Below are 17,853 nucleotides of genomic sequence, written 5' to 3'. Positions count from 1 at the left end.
AGTCCCTCGGTTTGAGTCTAGACACCCCCGAGGGTGTGTCTAAATCCCTCAAACCAGGGCTTTGATACCAACTTGTAACATCCCAAAATTCGAGGCCAAAAATTTCACTTTTGATTAGGTGATTTATAAAATCGTTCATCAAAACATTGCCAAAATCATGTTAATACATAAAACCATAATAGCATGTCTCAAAACCAAATCATCTGAAATAACAAAATATCAGAGTATAATCCCATAAAACTATAAGCGGAAATCATATGTGTGCGTGTGTGATGCGCTCCTACACTGCCGACTCCTTCCCCTTGGACGAAGAGGTTCTTGAAACAAAACTAAAACTGTAAGCACAAAGCTTAGTGAGTTCCCCCATTATACCACATACCATACAATCACATAGCATACATACTACCAGGCGATTCTGGGGCGCCCATCCTACCCATGTCAAGCCATTCTGGGGTGCTGACCTACCCATATCAAGCCATTATGGGGTGCTGACCTACCCATATCAAGTTATTCTGGGGTGCTGACCTACACATGTCAAGCTATTATGGGGTGCTGACCTAACCTCCGGTCTATCTCAACCGAACACGGGGACTATTTCACCCTTACTACTAACACGTAAAATCATATCATAATCATGTTGTCCGACATATCTAGGGTGTCCGACCTACCCATTGGTCCTAACGACCGAATCGGGGACTAGTCCCCTTCTACTAATACTATCTCATATAACATGGCAACTAGCAAACTAGCATACTCACATATCTAGTATTCTAGCATACTCACATATCCAATAATAATAAACCAGACAATTATCACAAAGATAACCATCCTAACTAACAATTACCAGTGGGCCAACCTTAGTGCCTTAGACCCACTCCTACTGGATGGTAACTCACCTCGATGTCGTGTAGTGTCTAAACTGTCCTCGGCGTGAAGGTTGGCTCACCTTGACTCCTCAATCCCTACACGACAACCCTGAAGTCATCAAATATAACATACAACCCTAACCAGGGTCAATACAAAAACCAGGCAGAGTCAACATTGGTCAAAGTCAACTCCTAGTTGACCTTACTTGCCGATTTAGTCTACCAACTCGTCGAATCCATACTCCACTAACCCGATCCAACCCCAACTCCACTCGTCGAGTCTAGCAAGAACTCGATGAGTTGTCCTTCATTCAAACCACCAGGACCATCTTCATCCGACTCGTCAAGTTCTTCCTTGAAATCGGTAAGTTCATCTTCCTCATAAGAACGTGCCCGGTCTACGACTCGGAGTTGTATGAACAACTCATCGAGTCCATCTTCAAAGATTAGGAGATTGCCTTGGACTCGCTGAGTCTTTTCATACACTCGTCGAGTCCCATGATTCCCAGGTCCCTTTTTGCGTCTAAACATCTATGGGACTTTCCTCCCTAACAACTGGTCCATCCACAGAAAGGATTTGGTGGTCATTACACCGCAACTCGCCGAGTCCCAAGAACAACTTAGTGAGTCCATCCTTGACCAACACTATACAGTCGATTTAGATGAGCCTTTACACCTCAAAACCATAGATATGGCTCCCTAATGTCCATTTCATACGTAAAGCTCCAAACTTGGTGCACATACATGGACGCTTTCGCTCAAAAAGCCATAAAAGGTGCTCTACAAGATGCATGGTGCTCTCATGGCCATAAAGTGGGCACATTTATGCCATTAGACCCTTCCAATGACTCAGATATGAAGTTAAGACCCCATATAACACTCCACAAATCCGAATATGGCTTGGAAAGCCCTAAATGTGCCCAAAGCCCAAGTCTAAAGATGAATAAACACATAGAAGACCAAGACAGGGGCATTTTACCTTGATTGTGCTAAAAATGGAACTAGATCTCTGAATCTCTAAGCCCCAACTCGAACTCTCAAGCTTCTCTCTTCTTATTCAAGCATCACAACCCACCAAATGTACCGAAATTGCCTTATAACACACAAAAACAGCTAGGGTTTCGATACACAGTTTTCTTGGAGAAATAAAGGCGATGGAGGATGAGATAAGGTGTTTAAATAGGGTGCAAACCCTCAGATTTAGGGTTTCACTCAACCAGCACCTACTCGCCGAGTCAGTCCCCCAACTCGTCGAGTAGGTTACTTAAATTGTCTGCGGGTCATGACTCTACTCGACAAGGAATCATAAGCATACCTGGAATCAGGTGTTACATATACACCAAAGTGGCATACTCTCACCATAGTGGTACATCCAACTTCATGAGTAACACACTTGCTTCCTAGGTGACACATCTAAACACTAGATGTCACACTGTAACAATTGGTAAAAATATGTCAAATTTCCTTAGTCAAACCATTGCAACCCCACTGTAATAGGACATATTGTATGTTGATCTATATTTTTATAAGCAATTAAGGTTCTATTATCCTTAATTACTTGCGGATTACTCAATTCCTAACTTAGGCATGGGCCTAATATTTGATTTCCTTTCTATAATATCTTTTTAACACAAAGCGAAATCAAATGCACGAAAACTGTCGAATCAGAACTGTTTAGACACAAATCTTTAAATGACATTTCACGGAGTTCCATGTATCGGAATTAAATTCAATATGCATTTTTAATCTATTGTACATATATTTTATTATATTATAGGGTAAATAGAGTAATTATGACTTTGCATATATTTATGTTGCAAATTGGAGAAAATGGAAACTTAGTGTCAAAAATGGATAATATTGAAAACATAGTGTCAAATTGCAAAAAAGAAAAAAAATGAAAACATGGTATCTTTTGTGCCACTTTTTTTTTCCTTCCGACACGTCATCATATCACGTCAGTAGTGGCAACCGAAGGACCTAAAGTAAACCGGTCAATTAGTCAAAATTGCAACAAGTTGAAAACATAGTGCCTTAATTGTAACAGAAAAAATGAGTTGTCAAAATCAAAAAATGTGAAAAGTTAATGACTTTTTCTGCCATTTACCATGTTTATATCCATTGAATTCATGTAACCTAATGTATTATTAGAAAGCCATTCGACAAAATAATAAAGTCTTTCTCCTGTGTTAGCCATTGGCATAACCGGTATTCTTGATCCTGTGAGCAACATACGTAAATTGATTGTGTCTTTGTTTTCATTTTGCGTTATTACCCAATGTGAAATATTCTATCATTTGTTGAAGACTTGAAGGGCTTAAACCTACCAAACTTCCTATCTGGAGTTTCACAGAAGCACAGTCTACCTATAAATGAAAAATGGCTAATGAACACAAAGATATAATGCTCATTATTGCGAATACTGGATGTGTGGCTTATGCTGGTCAAGTATTGAAGGTTTGGTAACAATTGTGGACAAGAGTCGAGTGAAAGAGATGAAGGTATATGTGATATTTATGACTCCTATATCTTAGGGAATCAACCTAATCTCTTAAGATGATTGGCCAATCAAATAGTATTACTGTGTCCGTTTGGTGAAGCCTGCCCTAGATTTGAATGGAATAGTGTAAGGCTGTTCAAATAGTGAGAGCTGATCAAGTCTTCACACTTCTACAACTTCCAAGATGATATAGCTTACTTTTTTTACATCTATTTATGCCAAAAAAAACACTATAATGTTTGACTACACAATGATCTGATTTCTTCTTCATAGCACCCACACAAGACCTGCACGATTTCTTTCATTGAAGGACAACCGGTTTGTGTTGATTGAAGACAATTTAAAACAAGTTGAGCCAACTTGAATGCTCCATTTGGAGGATAACCATTATGTAGAAGTTGTGGGTCCAAAATCAATCCCAATTTAAACTCATTTGCTAGAAATATAGTAGCCCATTCCACCAAATTTTGCTTTCCTGAGGGACTCTTCTCATCATACAACTTCATCCCAGTTAGTATTTCAAGTAGTACCACTCCAAAAGCAGAGATCTCACTCTTCACTCCAGCACCTGCCAAAATGGGGTTTGATTGGTCACTCTTCTCATCTAAGTCAAGCTTTTTAGCCGTTGAGTAAATGATTTCTCAGACAAGTGGATGTCTCTATGTTCTGGTGGGGTGTAAAGAATATGCAAAGGAATTCACTTTTAAAAAAGAAGATACCGTCTTCAGGTAGTGAACTGAAAATACCAGCCAATCCATCGAGTACATAACCAAACCGTTCTTTTGTGGCGTATAAATTTTCCACTTCAAAATCCGATAGTCAATCCTGAAAAAAAAAACTTGAGAAAGAAATTAAAACCTATGCTATGCTAAGATGAAAAATCCAAGGGCATCACATGCAGTCTAATTTACCATATCCACCAATATATGATTCGTTTTAAATTGGCTATATGCTGGATGTTTCCTTCGATGTAAGAAAGCCAAGCTTTTAGCTGCTCCTACTGCTATTTTCAGTCTTAAAACCCAAGGAAGTGATGTGCTACCTGGCTCTGCATATATAACATATAATTTATGTCTTGAAGAAAACAAAGCCAGTCTACTTTTGCACTATGTCGTGAACAACCGAAAAGCAGGGTCTTATTAATTAGTGTTGATTTTAGGGGATGTTTATCAACATGTACCAACTTTGTGAGATGTAAGTCTGAAGAGTTCTGCAAAATTATAATTGGAAGACATGTTTACCTATGAAAAGATATTTATCTAAACATGTAGTGTCACGAACAAGCTCGTACAAGCAATAAAATTCTCCCCATTGAGAGCAATATCCCAAGAGTTTGACAAGGTTTGGATGATTGAAATCTTCTAGTTCAAGTTCGAGCTGCACAGCCAAATTGTCAAATGTACATCAGTAACTTAATAATATAGAATAGACTAGAAACCATGACTATACAGTACATGAGGTGTAATCATTATGCTAGCTCAAATAAGTTCCACTTCATCATATCACATACTGAAATACCTTCCACGTTTCAATATATTTCTTCCTAACATAAATCGTCAAACCAACCCCATATTTTGTTGGTGCATATGTTCTTTCATCAACCCAGCCTTTGTAAATGAGTTCATTTAAACTTGAGGAATGCTCCGTGTGTTTGAAATTATTTGTTGCACGTACCACTTCAGTGTATGTAAAATGTCTTACACTTCGATTATTAGATAACTGAAGATTCAGACCACTGAAATCAGATCTTCTTCCTACTGTTCCATCGGGCATCTCATATGTTCCTGCTACTTCACCATCCAACATCATAGATTTTCTGCTTTCTGCATGATCAGGTGTAGAAGATTGTTTTCCTACTACCTCATCCGGCATCACAGATTTCCTTCCTACTGCATTATCCGAAATCATGTCAACTCTTCCTGTGAAAAAAGACATTACCTTGTAAATGAATCTTCCTTCATCAATGACAGAATTCACATTTTCTCTTTTTTGTGACCGAATTGACTCGAGCTTGACAACAACCTCTGCCATTGTAGGGCGCTTTTTTGGTTGGGTATGTAAACAACGACTTGCTAAGCTTGCAAACTCCTTCAAGCATTTTTTTGAGATTTGGCCCATCAGTCTTCTGTCAATAATTTGATTGTATTTTCCCTCTTTTATTTGGTCTTGAGCCCAAGCTGCCAAACCCCATTGCTCTTCATCTAGGGTTGAATCCACCGCTTGCCTCCCAGACAACACCTCAAACAGAACAACTCCAAAGGCGTAAACATCGGATTTTCTAGTCAAATTTCCAGTATAGAAGTAGCATGGGTCCATATACCCAAATGTCCCTTTGACATTGGTGCTGACATAAGTTTGTGTCTGATCTATTCGACCAACTTTGGCCAATCCAAAATCTGAAATTTTAGCAGCAAAGTTTGCATCCAATAAAATATTGGACGTCTTCACATCACGATGTATAACTCCATTTTGGGTTGATGTGCCTGTGTGAAGGTAGTCTAATCCCCGAGCTGCACCTATGCATATCTTGAGTCGTTGTGACCAAGATAAGGCACAATCAGCTTTGCAAAGATGATCTTTAAGTGTACCATTGGGCATGAACTCGTAAACAAGGGCCATCTCTTTCCCTTCAATACAATAACCAACAAGAGATACAAGATTGGCATGTCGCAGCTTGGAGAGGAGCTTAACTTCGGCCTCAAATTCATGGCCTCCTTGGTTGGACATGGCATGCAACCGTTTAACTGCAACTTGGCTTACAGACCCGATCTTGCTGAGATCACATTTATACATGTTGCCGAATCCACCACGCCCAATGACTAAAGTCTCGTCAAAGTTGTTGGTTGCCAATTGAATCTCTGACAGAGTAAACCGTTGACATGTCTGATCTGGTAGTGTGAATAAAGAGTCAGTATCCATTAAAGATGTACCTAACGTCTTCTGGGTAGCTTCCCTTGGGACGATTTAATTTCTTCAAATCTCCTCTATCCAAAAAAAGATTTTCAAACGTGTGGTAGGCAAAGGAAGGTTGCGTCTGATTAGAGGATGACCATTGACTTTATACTGTATTCTCAACAAAATCAGAACAATAACAAAACAATTCCAATTTGATTCGCAAACACCTCTTGATATCCGTGATATGTTAAAAACCCTTCTACCGATTCAGTGCTTCTGAATCGATCTCAACCGAAACCTGTGGTTTTCCTGATGGCTCGCTGTTCCATTTGTTTTTGCCTCTATCAAGTGTGATAACAAACAAGAGAGGAGAACATGGTGGAAGATGGGATTGGGGAGGTGAATGAATTGAACATAGTTAAAAAAACGTATACTTTAAGCCCTACTGATTAAACTTGATAAAAACTTAACTGAAAAAAAACATCGTGGCTTCCCCGCGGCCTGGTGTTCCATATGTTTCCGCCTGTATCAAATGCGATAAAGGCATATGCAGAACAAATGGGCAGAGAGAGGAATTGAGAAAACAAGCTCAAAGTTCGGGTCAAAGGTCGCTAGTAGACATCTTCTTCATGCCTTCACATTGACGAGTGGACTGAGAGGCGACTTAAGTAATAGGGGCATCATGAAAAGAGGGAAGAGGTCCAAAAATTTTAATCGGTCATTAAATCAACATTATGCCGTTCTAAAAAAAATGAAATATAGAAGGTGGGTGTATATTACTTTGGCTTGTTAAGTTTGAGTTTGACAAAATTATACATATTTACTTTTTTTTAACGTATTTTTGGATCATTATGTAATGAATGTTTTAAAAACCTGATTGAACCGACCAGTCGAACCGGTTGGACCGGGAATCGGAGAAGGGAGAGATTCAATTATCACTGGTTTATATCTATTTCTAAATCGGATCGAACCGGCCGAGTTTTACAAAAATCCGCTTGAATAGGTTCAATTAAACCGGTTGAACCCGTTAAATTGAATAAAAACATATGGAATTGATAGCTTTCGTATAATAAACTTTGATAGTTTTTCACATTTCTTAAAAAATTTCTGAATAAAAACATGATAAATGTTATTAAGTTTTGTGACGCATTTAAATTTATCTAGGACATTTTTTTTAATGCACATGGATTGATGTAAAACTTATGGTTATCGGTTATTTTAATGTATTTATATTGATTTACAACTTGGTTTCATGTGTATTTTAATATTTGAAATTGTGGACATCAAATTCTTGATTTGTGTGTGTATGTATCTATGTGTATGAAAATGCGAAAAAAATGCAAATTATAGAAACCGGCTTACTTATTGGTCGAACCGGTTAAGTCGGTTGAACCGGAAACCGATAACCATATCGGTTCAACTAAAAAACCGGTTTTTAAAACATTATATGTAATTCGTTTGTTTTTTCTTGTTTCTTTTTACTGAAAAACCATTCAAATCGAACATTTTTGCCACACTTAAGAGCTTTAATCAACAATAATACGCAAAAAAATAAAATTGAAAGATATTTATTTCAAACTTTCAACTTTAATGAACCTACAGTACACAAAAGGGTAATATGTACATTTTTTTTACAAACTTAAGTGTTTATGTTATTTGGCCTTACTTAGGGTGTTCTTATATACATCATAAGCTAAATGTCTAAAGGGTGTGTTGTTATCTATGTCATCAAAAAGTTGTCATCCATTTCATCAAACATTTGGTGTCATATAGGTGACACATATGATTTTGTCATTCTTGTCAAAAAAAATTTTTTTTTGCCTATAAGTAGGAAATGATGCTATTTGTTGCTCATACTTAAAATAATAATAATAATAATAAAAGAGTTGGATTTTGTATTATGCACCAATGCTTCTAGAAGACTACAAATACCCATTCGACATCCTTTCATGCTCTTTCCTGAAATGTTTTCTGCTTTATGCATTTTGGATCAACTGAGCATGATAATGTATACACAAACACAACAAATTCAGGTATCAACAACAAGATAATACATGTAGTAATATGTCGTTTTATTTACTTCAAATGGTGAGTAAAGAGTGGACCCATCATAAAACTTGTTCAATATACGCGAAATGTTCAATACATTTATATCATGGTTTGATCCGAGAGCACCAAAGTATGAATGCCAAGTCCAAAGATCTTGTGATGCAACTGCTTCAACTATGATTTACAAATGACCTTTATCACGTCGTGTAAATTGCCCTTGTCATGCAATAGGACAACTACCCTTGTCCTAATGAAGACAATTCAAACTTCGAAGTGCCTCTGGAAGAGCTTTTGACAAAAAAATCGTTAAGTTTAGCATGTTTTGCTGGTCTTTTCTTTGTAACGATTTTTGGTGTGTTAATGTCTAATATTAGCATACTTTTTTTTTCATATGTGCCCTTAAGTCAGTTTCATCTCCAGAGTAGGTCAATTTCACCTTAAGTGGAGGTGGTTGTCGTGCTAACATGCAGCTGACGTAACATGTCATATCATCAGATCTGATTTACATAAAAAAATCGTAGTGTGTGGGCAAAGAAAGGGGTGGGGGTTTCGAAAGGTGATCTCTAATAATTAAGCACACCATCTTACCACTAAGGTAGAAGCACATTTATGTATACATTGTTGAATGATATATAATGTATATAGTACATGAACACTTTAAATTATTTTTATTGTTACTAATATTATTATTATTATTATTATTATTATTATTATTATATATGCACATATATAATCTTTGAATATGTTTTTGAAGGTTCAAATATATTTTTAAAGGTACTTTTTGTAACATTCTTGTTTGGTAAGTTTGTGATTAGCCCTTTTATTGAAAAATTGTAGCATTTTGGTCCCTTAGCTAGTACGCAGGGCATACTCTAGGGTACACTTGGCGTACTAGCCTAATTCGGATTGTGGGTTCTTCCCACGTACTTGGGGAATACATTAAGTATGCATGGCATACGTAGTGCAGAGGAAAACCCTAATTTTTAGGGTTTGCACCCTATTTAAACCTCTTTATAACACCTCATGGACATTTTAGACCATCCTCCATCCTTCTTGTCCCAGAAAACGAAACCCTTAGTGTGTTGGTGAGTTTTTGAGATTGATAGAGAGATTTTGGTGTTTAAGGTGAAGAAGAAGAAGAGAAGCCCTTCGAGAAGATGATTGAGCTTGTGGCTCTAGGATCACATTCTTATTTCCATGCTTATTGAGGTGAAAAGCTCACACCTTTATGATCTCTCATGCTATATCTTCTTTATTGTGTTTCATGGACAATTTTCAGTCTTTTGAAGTAAATATGAGTTTTTGATCCACTCTAAAAGTAATGGGTGCTATATCTTAGCTCCATTTGGTCCCCATGTTCATAAAAATGTCATCTTTATAGAAGTTATTGGCCCATGCAATCGTTAAGAACATTATTAAGCTCTTTTTGAGATTTTGAGTCCCACTAAGCCATGTATGTGCGTAAAGTTGCCAACTTTATGTGATAAGTCCCCCTTTAGGATCAGATATGAGAGTTTGTCTTGAGGTCTCAACCGATTAACTGCTTAATGATGTAGGGTGGCAAACTGGGCGTACCCAGCATGTACACTGCGCATACTGGCCCCAGAAGGAGTATGCTAAGCATACGATGTCGGGCGAGTCCAGATGACTGTCAAATTTGTATATCGAGCGGGGCTCAATGTCGGATGGGATCGATGTCGGGTGGGGCCCATTATATGTCTGATATATATGGTATGTAGTATTTCGGGGAACTCACTAAGCTTTGTACTTACGATTTTGCAGTTTATGTTTCAGGTACTTCTATTTCGAATGGGAAGAGCCCGAGATGATTGTGGTGCATACACCACCTCATTCCATATTTTATAATTACTCTGATGTGATATGATGTATAGGATACAATTTGTTCCACCATGGTTATGATAATGTTTTTAGGATAATAGTTTTATTAATTTAAAATTGAAAATTTTGGTCTTATTTTTGGGATGTTACAAGTTGCTATCAGAGCCTTAGTTTGAGGGATTCAGGCATGCTCTCGGGTTTGTCTGAACTCAAACTGAGGATTTGGTAGAATTTTTTTCAAAAAGCAAAATGATTTATTAAAAGGGTATTCTAATAAAAGAAAAGGGTGTGGTGCATGCAATCGACCGACCGTAAGTAAGTTTTCTAAGGATACCCATACATGTTTTATCATATGATTTGATTTACGAATCTGTGAATCGTATGCTAGTTAGGGATAAGGATCTGCTTAGGATTTGCATGATAGAATGGTAGGAGATGCCTTTATATGCCTAATGATGACATGCGCTTAGTACGAATGAAGAGTTGCGCTCAGCCGCACCAAGGAACTCCCCAAGGCAAGTCACGCCTAGCAAAGCAAGCCCAACGAAACCCCGCGCCCGTGGACCCCCTTAAGAGCAAGGCACCCATAAATAAGGCTCGATCCCGCCAAGGGCGCCTTATGACCTGCGACAAAGTATAACGGCTCCAGGAGATAAGGGAGATGCTCATTACATTATCACTTGAACCAATCATTAGCTCAGATAGAATAAGGACAACGATTACCCAATCAGTGCCCCCAATCCTGCCGTATGTGATCCCCTTGTCCCGTATGGACTAGCACAAGGCCTTAGTATAAAAGGCCTCCTCATGTACCTAGGGAGTAAGTCGCTCTCTCCCAGTTCACTCACAAACATATCCAATTCTACCCACTGAGTTGACTATCGGGCGTTTTCCCGGAAGCCTCCTTCCGGAGAACGGCTAGCGACTTCGTCCTTGTAACATCCCAAAATCAAGACATATTTTTTTTTCTAGGATAATAACTCATTAATAAATATCCTTCCCATAAGACCAAGTAAATAAGCTTTAGCTAAACATGTTAAATCAGAGTAATTCACAAAATGCAGAAACATGTGGTGTGTGCTTTGCAATCATCTCGAGACCTCCCATTTGAAAACCAGAGTACCTGAAACATAAACTGAAAACTGTAAGCCCATAGCTTAGTGAGTTCCCCAAAATACCACATAATATCATGCGATATACATATAGTTGCCATGTCCCCCCTAGTCGTCTTTACCTAGAATGCCATGGGCTCCTCCCATGGTTGTTACCTGGAATGCCATGTGCTCCCCACATGGTCTGATATCAATGTGTCATGGGCTCCCCCATGGTCTTCCATGCAAGCATCACAGAGACAACTAGCATACCACGTAACATGTAATGGGCCAACATTGGTGCATTCGGCCCATGGATATAGTGAGAAGACTCACATTGATCGACTGATAACATAATCTTTCACTAGCTTCTTCTGCGAACCGACTCCACACACTGAGCCAAGCCAAACTGATCTAAATTAATATCCAGGGATAAACCCAAAATATAGGCCCAACGATGGCCTAATCTAACTCAACCCACTAATGACCCAAACCAATTAGGCGTACTAAGGCCCATATTCCAAGTTAGGCCCACTAAGGCCCAACCCAAACTGTTTAGGCCCAAACTGGGCTATCCAACTAGATAAGTTCGAACATGGCTCAAAACAGAAATTCCAACCCCAAAATCAAGTCCAAATCAAAAATACCAAAGAGTCCATTGATGACCCGAATGCGTGGCGTTCCCAAGACGAACCCACGACGTTCCCGACCAATGTCCAAAAATTGCACTAGTGACTTAATACGTCAAGTCCAATGTCCAAATGCTCAAAATAGCTTCATATTATCGACTTATCCCATAAAGTTGTCAACTTGGCACCTTTGCATGGTCCAAAAGGACCAAATCATGATTTCAAGCATTCTAACTCCATAAAGAGGCCAAGATGCAAACTTTTACCTTAAGACCTTAGTACAAACTTCCAAAATTGATTCAAAGGGACTTCCTAATTCATAAAGTTCATGACTTTATGACATAGCAAGATTGAATGGGACCCAAATCAAAACGCTATGTCCCAAACTTTACCAAAATACCACAAAAACGTGCATGAAAGGTTTATACTCAACAAGATCCTAACTTTAAGACTTCCTAACCCCAACAAGGACCAAATATGAAGCTCAAAGGTTCTGGAGTAACTTCTACTCATAAGAACCATAATAAAAGGATCAAAACCATAACCAAAACAAACTAGCTATATCTACATGAAAGAGTTGTCAAGGTTGAGACTTTATATCTCCAGAAGTTAGATCTAGGCGAGCAAAGCTTGGATCCAAAAGCTCTAAGTCAAGCATTGACTCTTCAGGAAGTTCATTCTTTGTGTTTCAGGCACCAAAACACACAAAAATCACATGAAGTTCAAGAAATACACAAAATGGGGAATAGGTTTTTGATCTTAGGGTTAGAGGGGGCTGGAGGCTGAAGGAAATGAGGGTTGGAGGTGAGTTAAGGTCTTTAAATAGGGTCCATGACCGTAAATTGGGGTTTTAATCTGGCATGATGAAAGCATGGTGTTCTGTTGGGGAATACAGGGCGTTCCCAAATTCTCATGCATCCAAATTCATATGAACGCCATGCATACGTCCCTTTTACGCCATGCGTACCTGGTTTGGTCCAAACCCTTCTAAACTCAAATGACCATAACTTTTGCAACCCTTATCCGTTTTCGACGTTATTTATATCTACGGAAAGGTAACGAGAATACCTAATCGTCTATAAAATTTATTTATCCTGAAAACCAACCGACGGTAAATCCAAACTTCATAAAAGGCACGGACCAATGCCTTTACCGATACTATTGGGCTCCAAAACACAAACCGAATACCCGGATCATGCAAACTACATCATCCATCTCCAAATGATCCTAAAATCTATTCTTCAAGGGTTCTAAGTCTACAAATACCAAATCCTTGATCATCACCCCACAATGGAAAAACGATTTGAAACAGGGCGTTACAGTCATGTTGTGGCCTTGCGGGTTCATCAGAACACTAAAAGCAACAGGCACAATCGTCCGGTGACCAGGTCACATCTTTTGGTGTCATGCATAGTATGACGAACAACAAACCAAAATCACACCTCTCAACACTTGAATATGGCATCCAACGACACTGGTGGGACTGGCGGGACACCGACGAGCCCCATCGGGCCTATAATGTCATTGGAACCAGCTATCGCCCCCATTTTCACACTAGTTACCTGTGAAACTCCATAACAAGGCTACTCAATGATGACCACTGCTCCAACGAATTAATTATGGAGACCAACCACTGAAGGACCAGCATCCTCCACCACCGTGTTTGCATAAAACTCCTATGCACACACGCTATAGCTGATGGTGATCCCAGGCTGCACAGCACCACCGATGGTGGATAATGTCATCAACATGCCGACTATCTCACAAACACCACCACTAAACAAGGTGGCGAGAGAAAAATCAAAGGCCTTCCAAACACCTCCATTTGTGACAAACATGCCTTTCAATACCACAATCCCACAGCATCTGCCATTCGTGTCAAACAACTTGCTCACATAAAACCTACCCCTATTATCAACCCAACTATTAACCTTGTCATTTCAATAGCAAAGATTCTACGGCCTAACCCCGGGTAACCTCTCAGCATACAATAGCATACTAATGTAACCATAACTCACGTCCCAACAATATAACCCACAAGGCATTAACTTCATCCTAAACCAAGATTGTTCATCGTGAAGCGTAACATCTCTGTTTGCCAAGGAGCTTCTAGACTATGAAATCCCAAATACACAAAACTAACACACCTTAAGACCTACAATGGCACCACAACCCAAATAGCCACATTGATATTTATGAATGGATGATGACCTCGTTAAAGATGGACTAGTGATTCTGGTGTACGTATTTCCGACAACCTTAGATGACAATGCAGGAACGTGGTTCAAAACATTACGGCATGGGAACATGTACAATTTTGGCCAATTAAAGTACCTGTTCTTGATGAATTTTATGCAATTGCGTAAAGGCAAAGGAGATTCACACTCAATCAACGGTTGAAAATAGAAGGAAGGAGAGACTGTGTGAGAGTACTTCACCAAGTTCACTAATGCCACATTAGACGTCCTAGGGCACGACGAATGGTTAATAGCAGGCGGCTTCATGTGGGGCCTTCCCCTGAGACCGCTATCCTAAAAGCTCATAGGGAAGAAACCCTAGACATGTACTTAACTAAAGGAGAAGGTAGAGCGTTACCTAAGACAAGAGGAAGGGGAGGAAATCAAGCAAGCGTACTTGAAACCCCCGGCAGTAGCAAACACTTTGGATGAGGGAAGCGCCCTGAAGGATGTTTCAGGCCATTCCAAAGGGATGAAAGAAGAGGCAGGCGACCAGATGTTTATGCAGTCAATAATAAGAAACCGGTGAAAGGAAGAAAGGGACGGTACTGCGAGTACAACAAGATCAAAACACACGACACTATCAACTGTTCGATATTAAAAAGGGAAATAGAGGAGAAAAAAATAAAGGAGAACCTCAAAGAGGTATCACGGAGTCTGCATGCCAAATTCGATGCTGCAAATGCTAAGGATACAACAAAAGAGTGTGACCAAACCCATGAGATCCTGATGATTAGTTCAAAATGAAGAAGGAAGGAAGAACACGGTGGGGTAGACAACCTCACCACATCCATGCAAGGCTTAACATTCTCAATGAAAGACCCCCGGTCGGCAGGCTCACGAGGAGATGACCTGCTCATAATACAGGGGCCCATCAAAGACATCACTATCCATCGGGTTAAATTGATACCGACAGTTCAACAGATATCATTTACGTGCACTATTTCCATCTCTTCCTTGACAGGTGGAAGGAGATCTTCAAACCTGTAACAGGGTGGCTGACAGGCTTCATAGGACATAGCTTGTGGCCCCTAGGCATGATTCACCTGCCATTCACACTTACCAGTTACGTAAAGGAAAAGAGGAAGACAACCCTCATAGATTTTTTAGTAATCCGACACCTGGTGGAGTACATCATCATTCTCGGGTGAACGACCCTACTCAAATTCGGAGCAATCACATCAACAATGCATGACATTATAAAATTCATTACTACGGAAGGGAGGGGATGGTCTTGGCAATGCCACCAAGAGAATTACCATGTTACAAGATCATGCAGCGGAGAAAGATCACACAGGAAAGCAAAAGATCACTGACGGAGCCAACAAATGGAAGTGAAATCGTCAACAGAGAATACATGAACCGGCCAGTCAGCGTACGTTGCAGCCTTCCTTCGGCGACAAGACAAGCGTTGATCAATCTCTTAAAGAAAGACAAGCATGTATTCCCTTGGACTCCTACTGATATGGTAGGAGTAGACAGAGAAGTCATAGAACACAAACTCATGATTAAACTTGGTGCCAAGGAGATTAAAAAGAAAAAAATGAGTTTAGGGGTGAGACAAGAACATGGAAATCAATGTCGAGATCGCCAAGCTAACTAAAGAAGGAATACTCCTGGAGGTAGTCTTCCTGAATTGGAACGCAAACCCTATCATGGTTAAAAAGCATGACGGTAGGTTGTATATGTGCATTGACTATTCCGATGTAAACAAAGCTTGCCATAAAGATTGCTACCCCTACTAGAAATCGATCAAAAACCCGAATTCATGTAAGGATGCAGACTAAAATGTTTCCTAGATTCATACAAAAGGTACCACTAGATATTTATGAGCAAGGAAGATGAAGAGAGGACAACCTTTCACACAGACCATCAGGTTTTCTGCTACACCAAAATGTCATTCATCTTAAAGAACGTAGGTACGACCTAACAGCGCCTCGTTGACTCCATCTTTGCCAAACAAATCGGAAGAAACATTGAGGTATACGTCAACGACATGGTCATAAAACGCTCACGTGAAAGGATATTATTGGAAGACATGGAAGAGACCTTCAGAACATTGGAAAAGGTTAATAGGAAATTGAACTCGGGGAAGTGCACCTATAGTGTCGAAGAAGGACAATTATTAGGATACTATGTCATCAAACAAGGAATCCAACACAACCCAACCAATATGGACAAGTTGATGGAAGTACCATCCCCATACACTCTAAGGGATGCTCAAGGGCTGAATGGTAAACTGGCCGCTCTAAGCCATTTTATTTCCAAGTCGGCAGAGAAAGCCATGCCAGTCTTCCATACCTCAAGGGATGCATCGAGAAGAGCAACTTCCAATAGACAATAGCAACAGAAACAACATTCCAATGGATCAAAGAAGCCCTATGCAAATTACCCATGCTGGCTAGCCCCCTCCCAGGCAAGACACATAGGTATACCCCTCAGCTTCAAAAGAAGCCATCTCCTCAGTGCTGGTAGTAGAATGGGAGGGAAGGTAGACGTAGGTCTATTTTGTTAGTTGAGCCTTACAAGGACCAAAGACGAACTACCTTATCCGCAGTCGATCATACTTTGATGATTAAGTAATGGAGATTTATGATGAGTATTGTTTACTATCTTTTGTCAATTGTTTATTTTGTGTTTCAACTTTGCATGTTTTACTTCCAGAATAAATGGATTGTTTAAATTATCCGCAGTCGATCATACTTTGGAAGTAAGTAGTGAATTAAGATTGTCATGAATTGGCTTGTAGATTTTGCAAGTGTTTAGAGATAGAAAATGTTTTCTGCAACGTTCATGTGTATTCTTGAGATGGGGATTTGAGTATTGGATTAAACCTAAACTCATAGAATTACATCATGGAATTTATCACGAGTAATTATGAGACGATAATATCGTATAATCTTTAAACTGAGATATTGAGTTGTTGTTTATGAGTTGGTTGTGCATTGATAATACGTAAACACATCAGTAACTTGATGTTATAAAAAAGTATTGTTGTGTAAGATTTGACGAGTAAATAGTACAAGCATATAAGTCAAAGTTTCTCTATTACTTTTATCCCAAGGGGGTAAAAGCAATATCTTTGGCCCCTCGGTGATTTTGTGTTGACATATGTGTCGGGCCCAGTCAGGGCTGAATTAATGTGTTCAATTAAGTTCTTCATCATACAAATCAGAAATCGGGAAACAAACTATTGGACAATAAGAATGATTATGTTACATGTCTTTGTCCACATGATATCTTGCAAAATGGAGGATTATATGATCCCTTATCTAAGGACACACAACTGACAAGGTCAAAGTTCGATAGCGGCTTTTGAGAGCTAGGATTGTTAGTCAAATTTTTTCAAGCCATATTTGCAATTACAGTTATTAGAGTTATCTAAGTGGGAGACTGTTGGATTAGGTGTCTAAGCCCATAACTATAATTAGTATGTACTTGATTTGATAGTAGCATGGTTCTTTTAGGTTGCCTTCACCCTAGAAATTTGACAAGATGACTTTTGGAGAGAGATGTTGAATTTATTATTTGGAATAATAAATAATTTATTAATGTATTATGAAAAAATATATTAATTAAAAATCATTAGTATTCAATCAGAAATTAATTTGGAATTAATTTTGGGATTTTAGGAACTGATTAAAGGAATAGGGGTTGTTTTGCAAATCATTGATAGTTGTGAAACTGGGCTACTAGACTCCTTAGTTAGGAGTGGATGAAAAATATAGGGAGGCCCTATAGATTTCA

At 39.1% G+C, this 17,853-nt stretch overlaps 1 protein-coding gene across 6 annotated transcripts; it reads right to left on the bottom strand.

The window, feature by feature from the left end:
- Positions 1–3,098: 3,098 nt before the first annotated feature.
- Positions 3,099–6,944, bottom strand: LOC145061472 (putative serine/threonine-protein kinase PBL22). Of its 6 annotated transcripts, XR_013687229.1 has the most exons (5): positions 4,885–6,940; positions 4,608–4,743; positions 4,278–4,414; positions 4,086–4,191; positions 3,099–3,934 (listed from the first exon to the last, which is right to left on the bottom strand). XR_013687229.1 is itself a non-coding variant. In XM_079008952.1 (4 exons), the coding sequence occupies exons 1-4, from the start codon at positions 6,283–6,285 to the stop codon at positions 4,186–4,188; spliced, it is 1,680 nt and encodes a 559-aa protein (XP_078865078.1). In that variant the 5' UTR covers positions 6,286–6,940; the 3' UTR covers positions 3,099–4,185. The 6 variants fall into 6 exon arrangements, 3 of the variants coding, with proteins under 3 accessions (XP_078865078.1, XP_078865077.1, XP_078865079.1); XR_013687228.1 differs by having other exon boundaries at positions 4,068–4,414; XR_013687227.1 differs by having other exon boundaries at positions 4,086–4,414.
- Between the last annotated feature and the right edge of the window lie 10,909 nt (positions 6,945–17,853).

The sequence above is a fragment of the Lactuca serriola genome, chromosome 7, assembly GCF_051521515.1.
Source record: "Lactuca serriola cultivar US96UC23 chromosome 7, Lser_US96UC23_V15, whole genome shotgun sequence".
NCBI lineage: Eukaryota > Viridiplantae > Streptophyta > Magnoliopsida > Asterales > Asteraceae > Lactuca > Lactuca serriola.
The sequence above is the reverse complement of the archived record's forward strand: the minus strand, read 5'-3'. Positions and strand labels throughout refer to the sequence as shown.

Bases quoted from the DNA above. Each gene is read 5' to 3' on its own strand.
- LOC145061472 (XM_079008951.1), bottom strand. From the start codon at position 6,285: ATGGATACTGACTCTTTATTCACACTACCAGATCAGACATGTCAACGG. The intron at 4,744-4,884 runs GTATTTCAGTAT...TTGGCTGTGCAG, and splicing joins AATATATTGAAACGTGGAAG to CTCGAACTTGAACTAGAAGA. The intron at 4,415-4,607 runs GTAAACATGTCT...TTATATATGCAG, and splicing joins AGATAAATATCTTTTCATAG to AGCCAGGTAGCACATCACTT.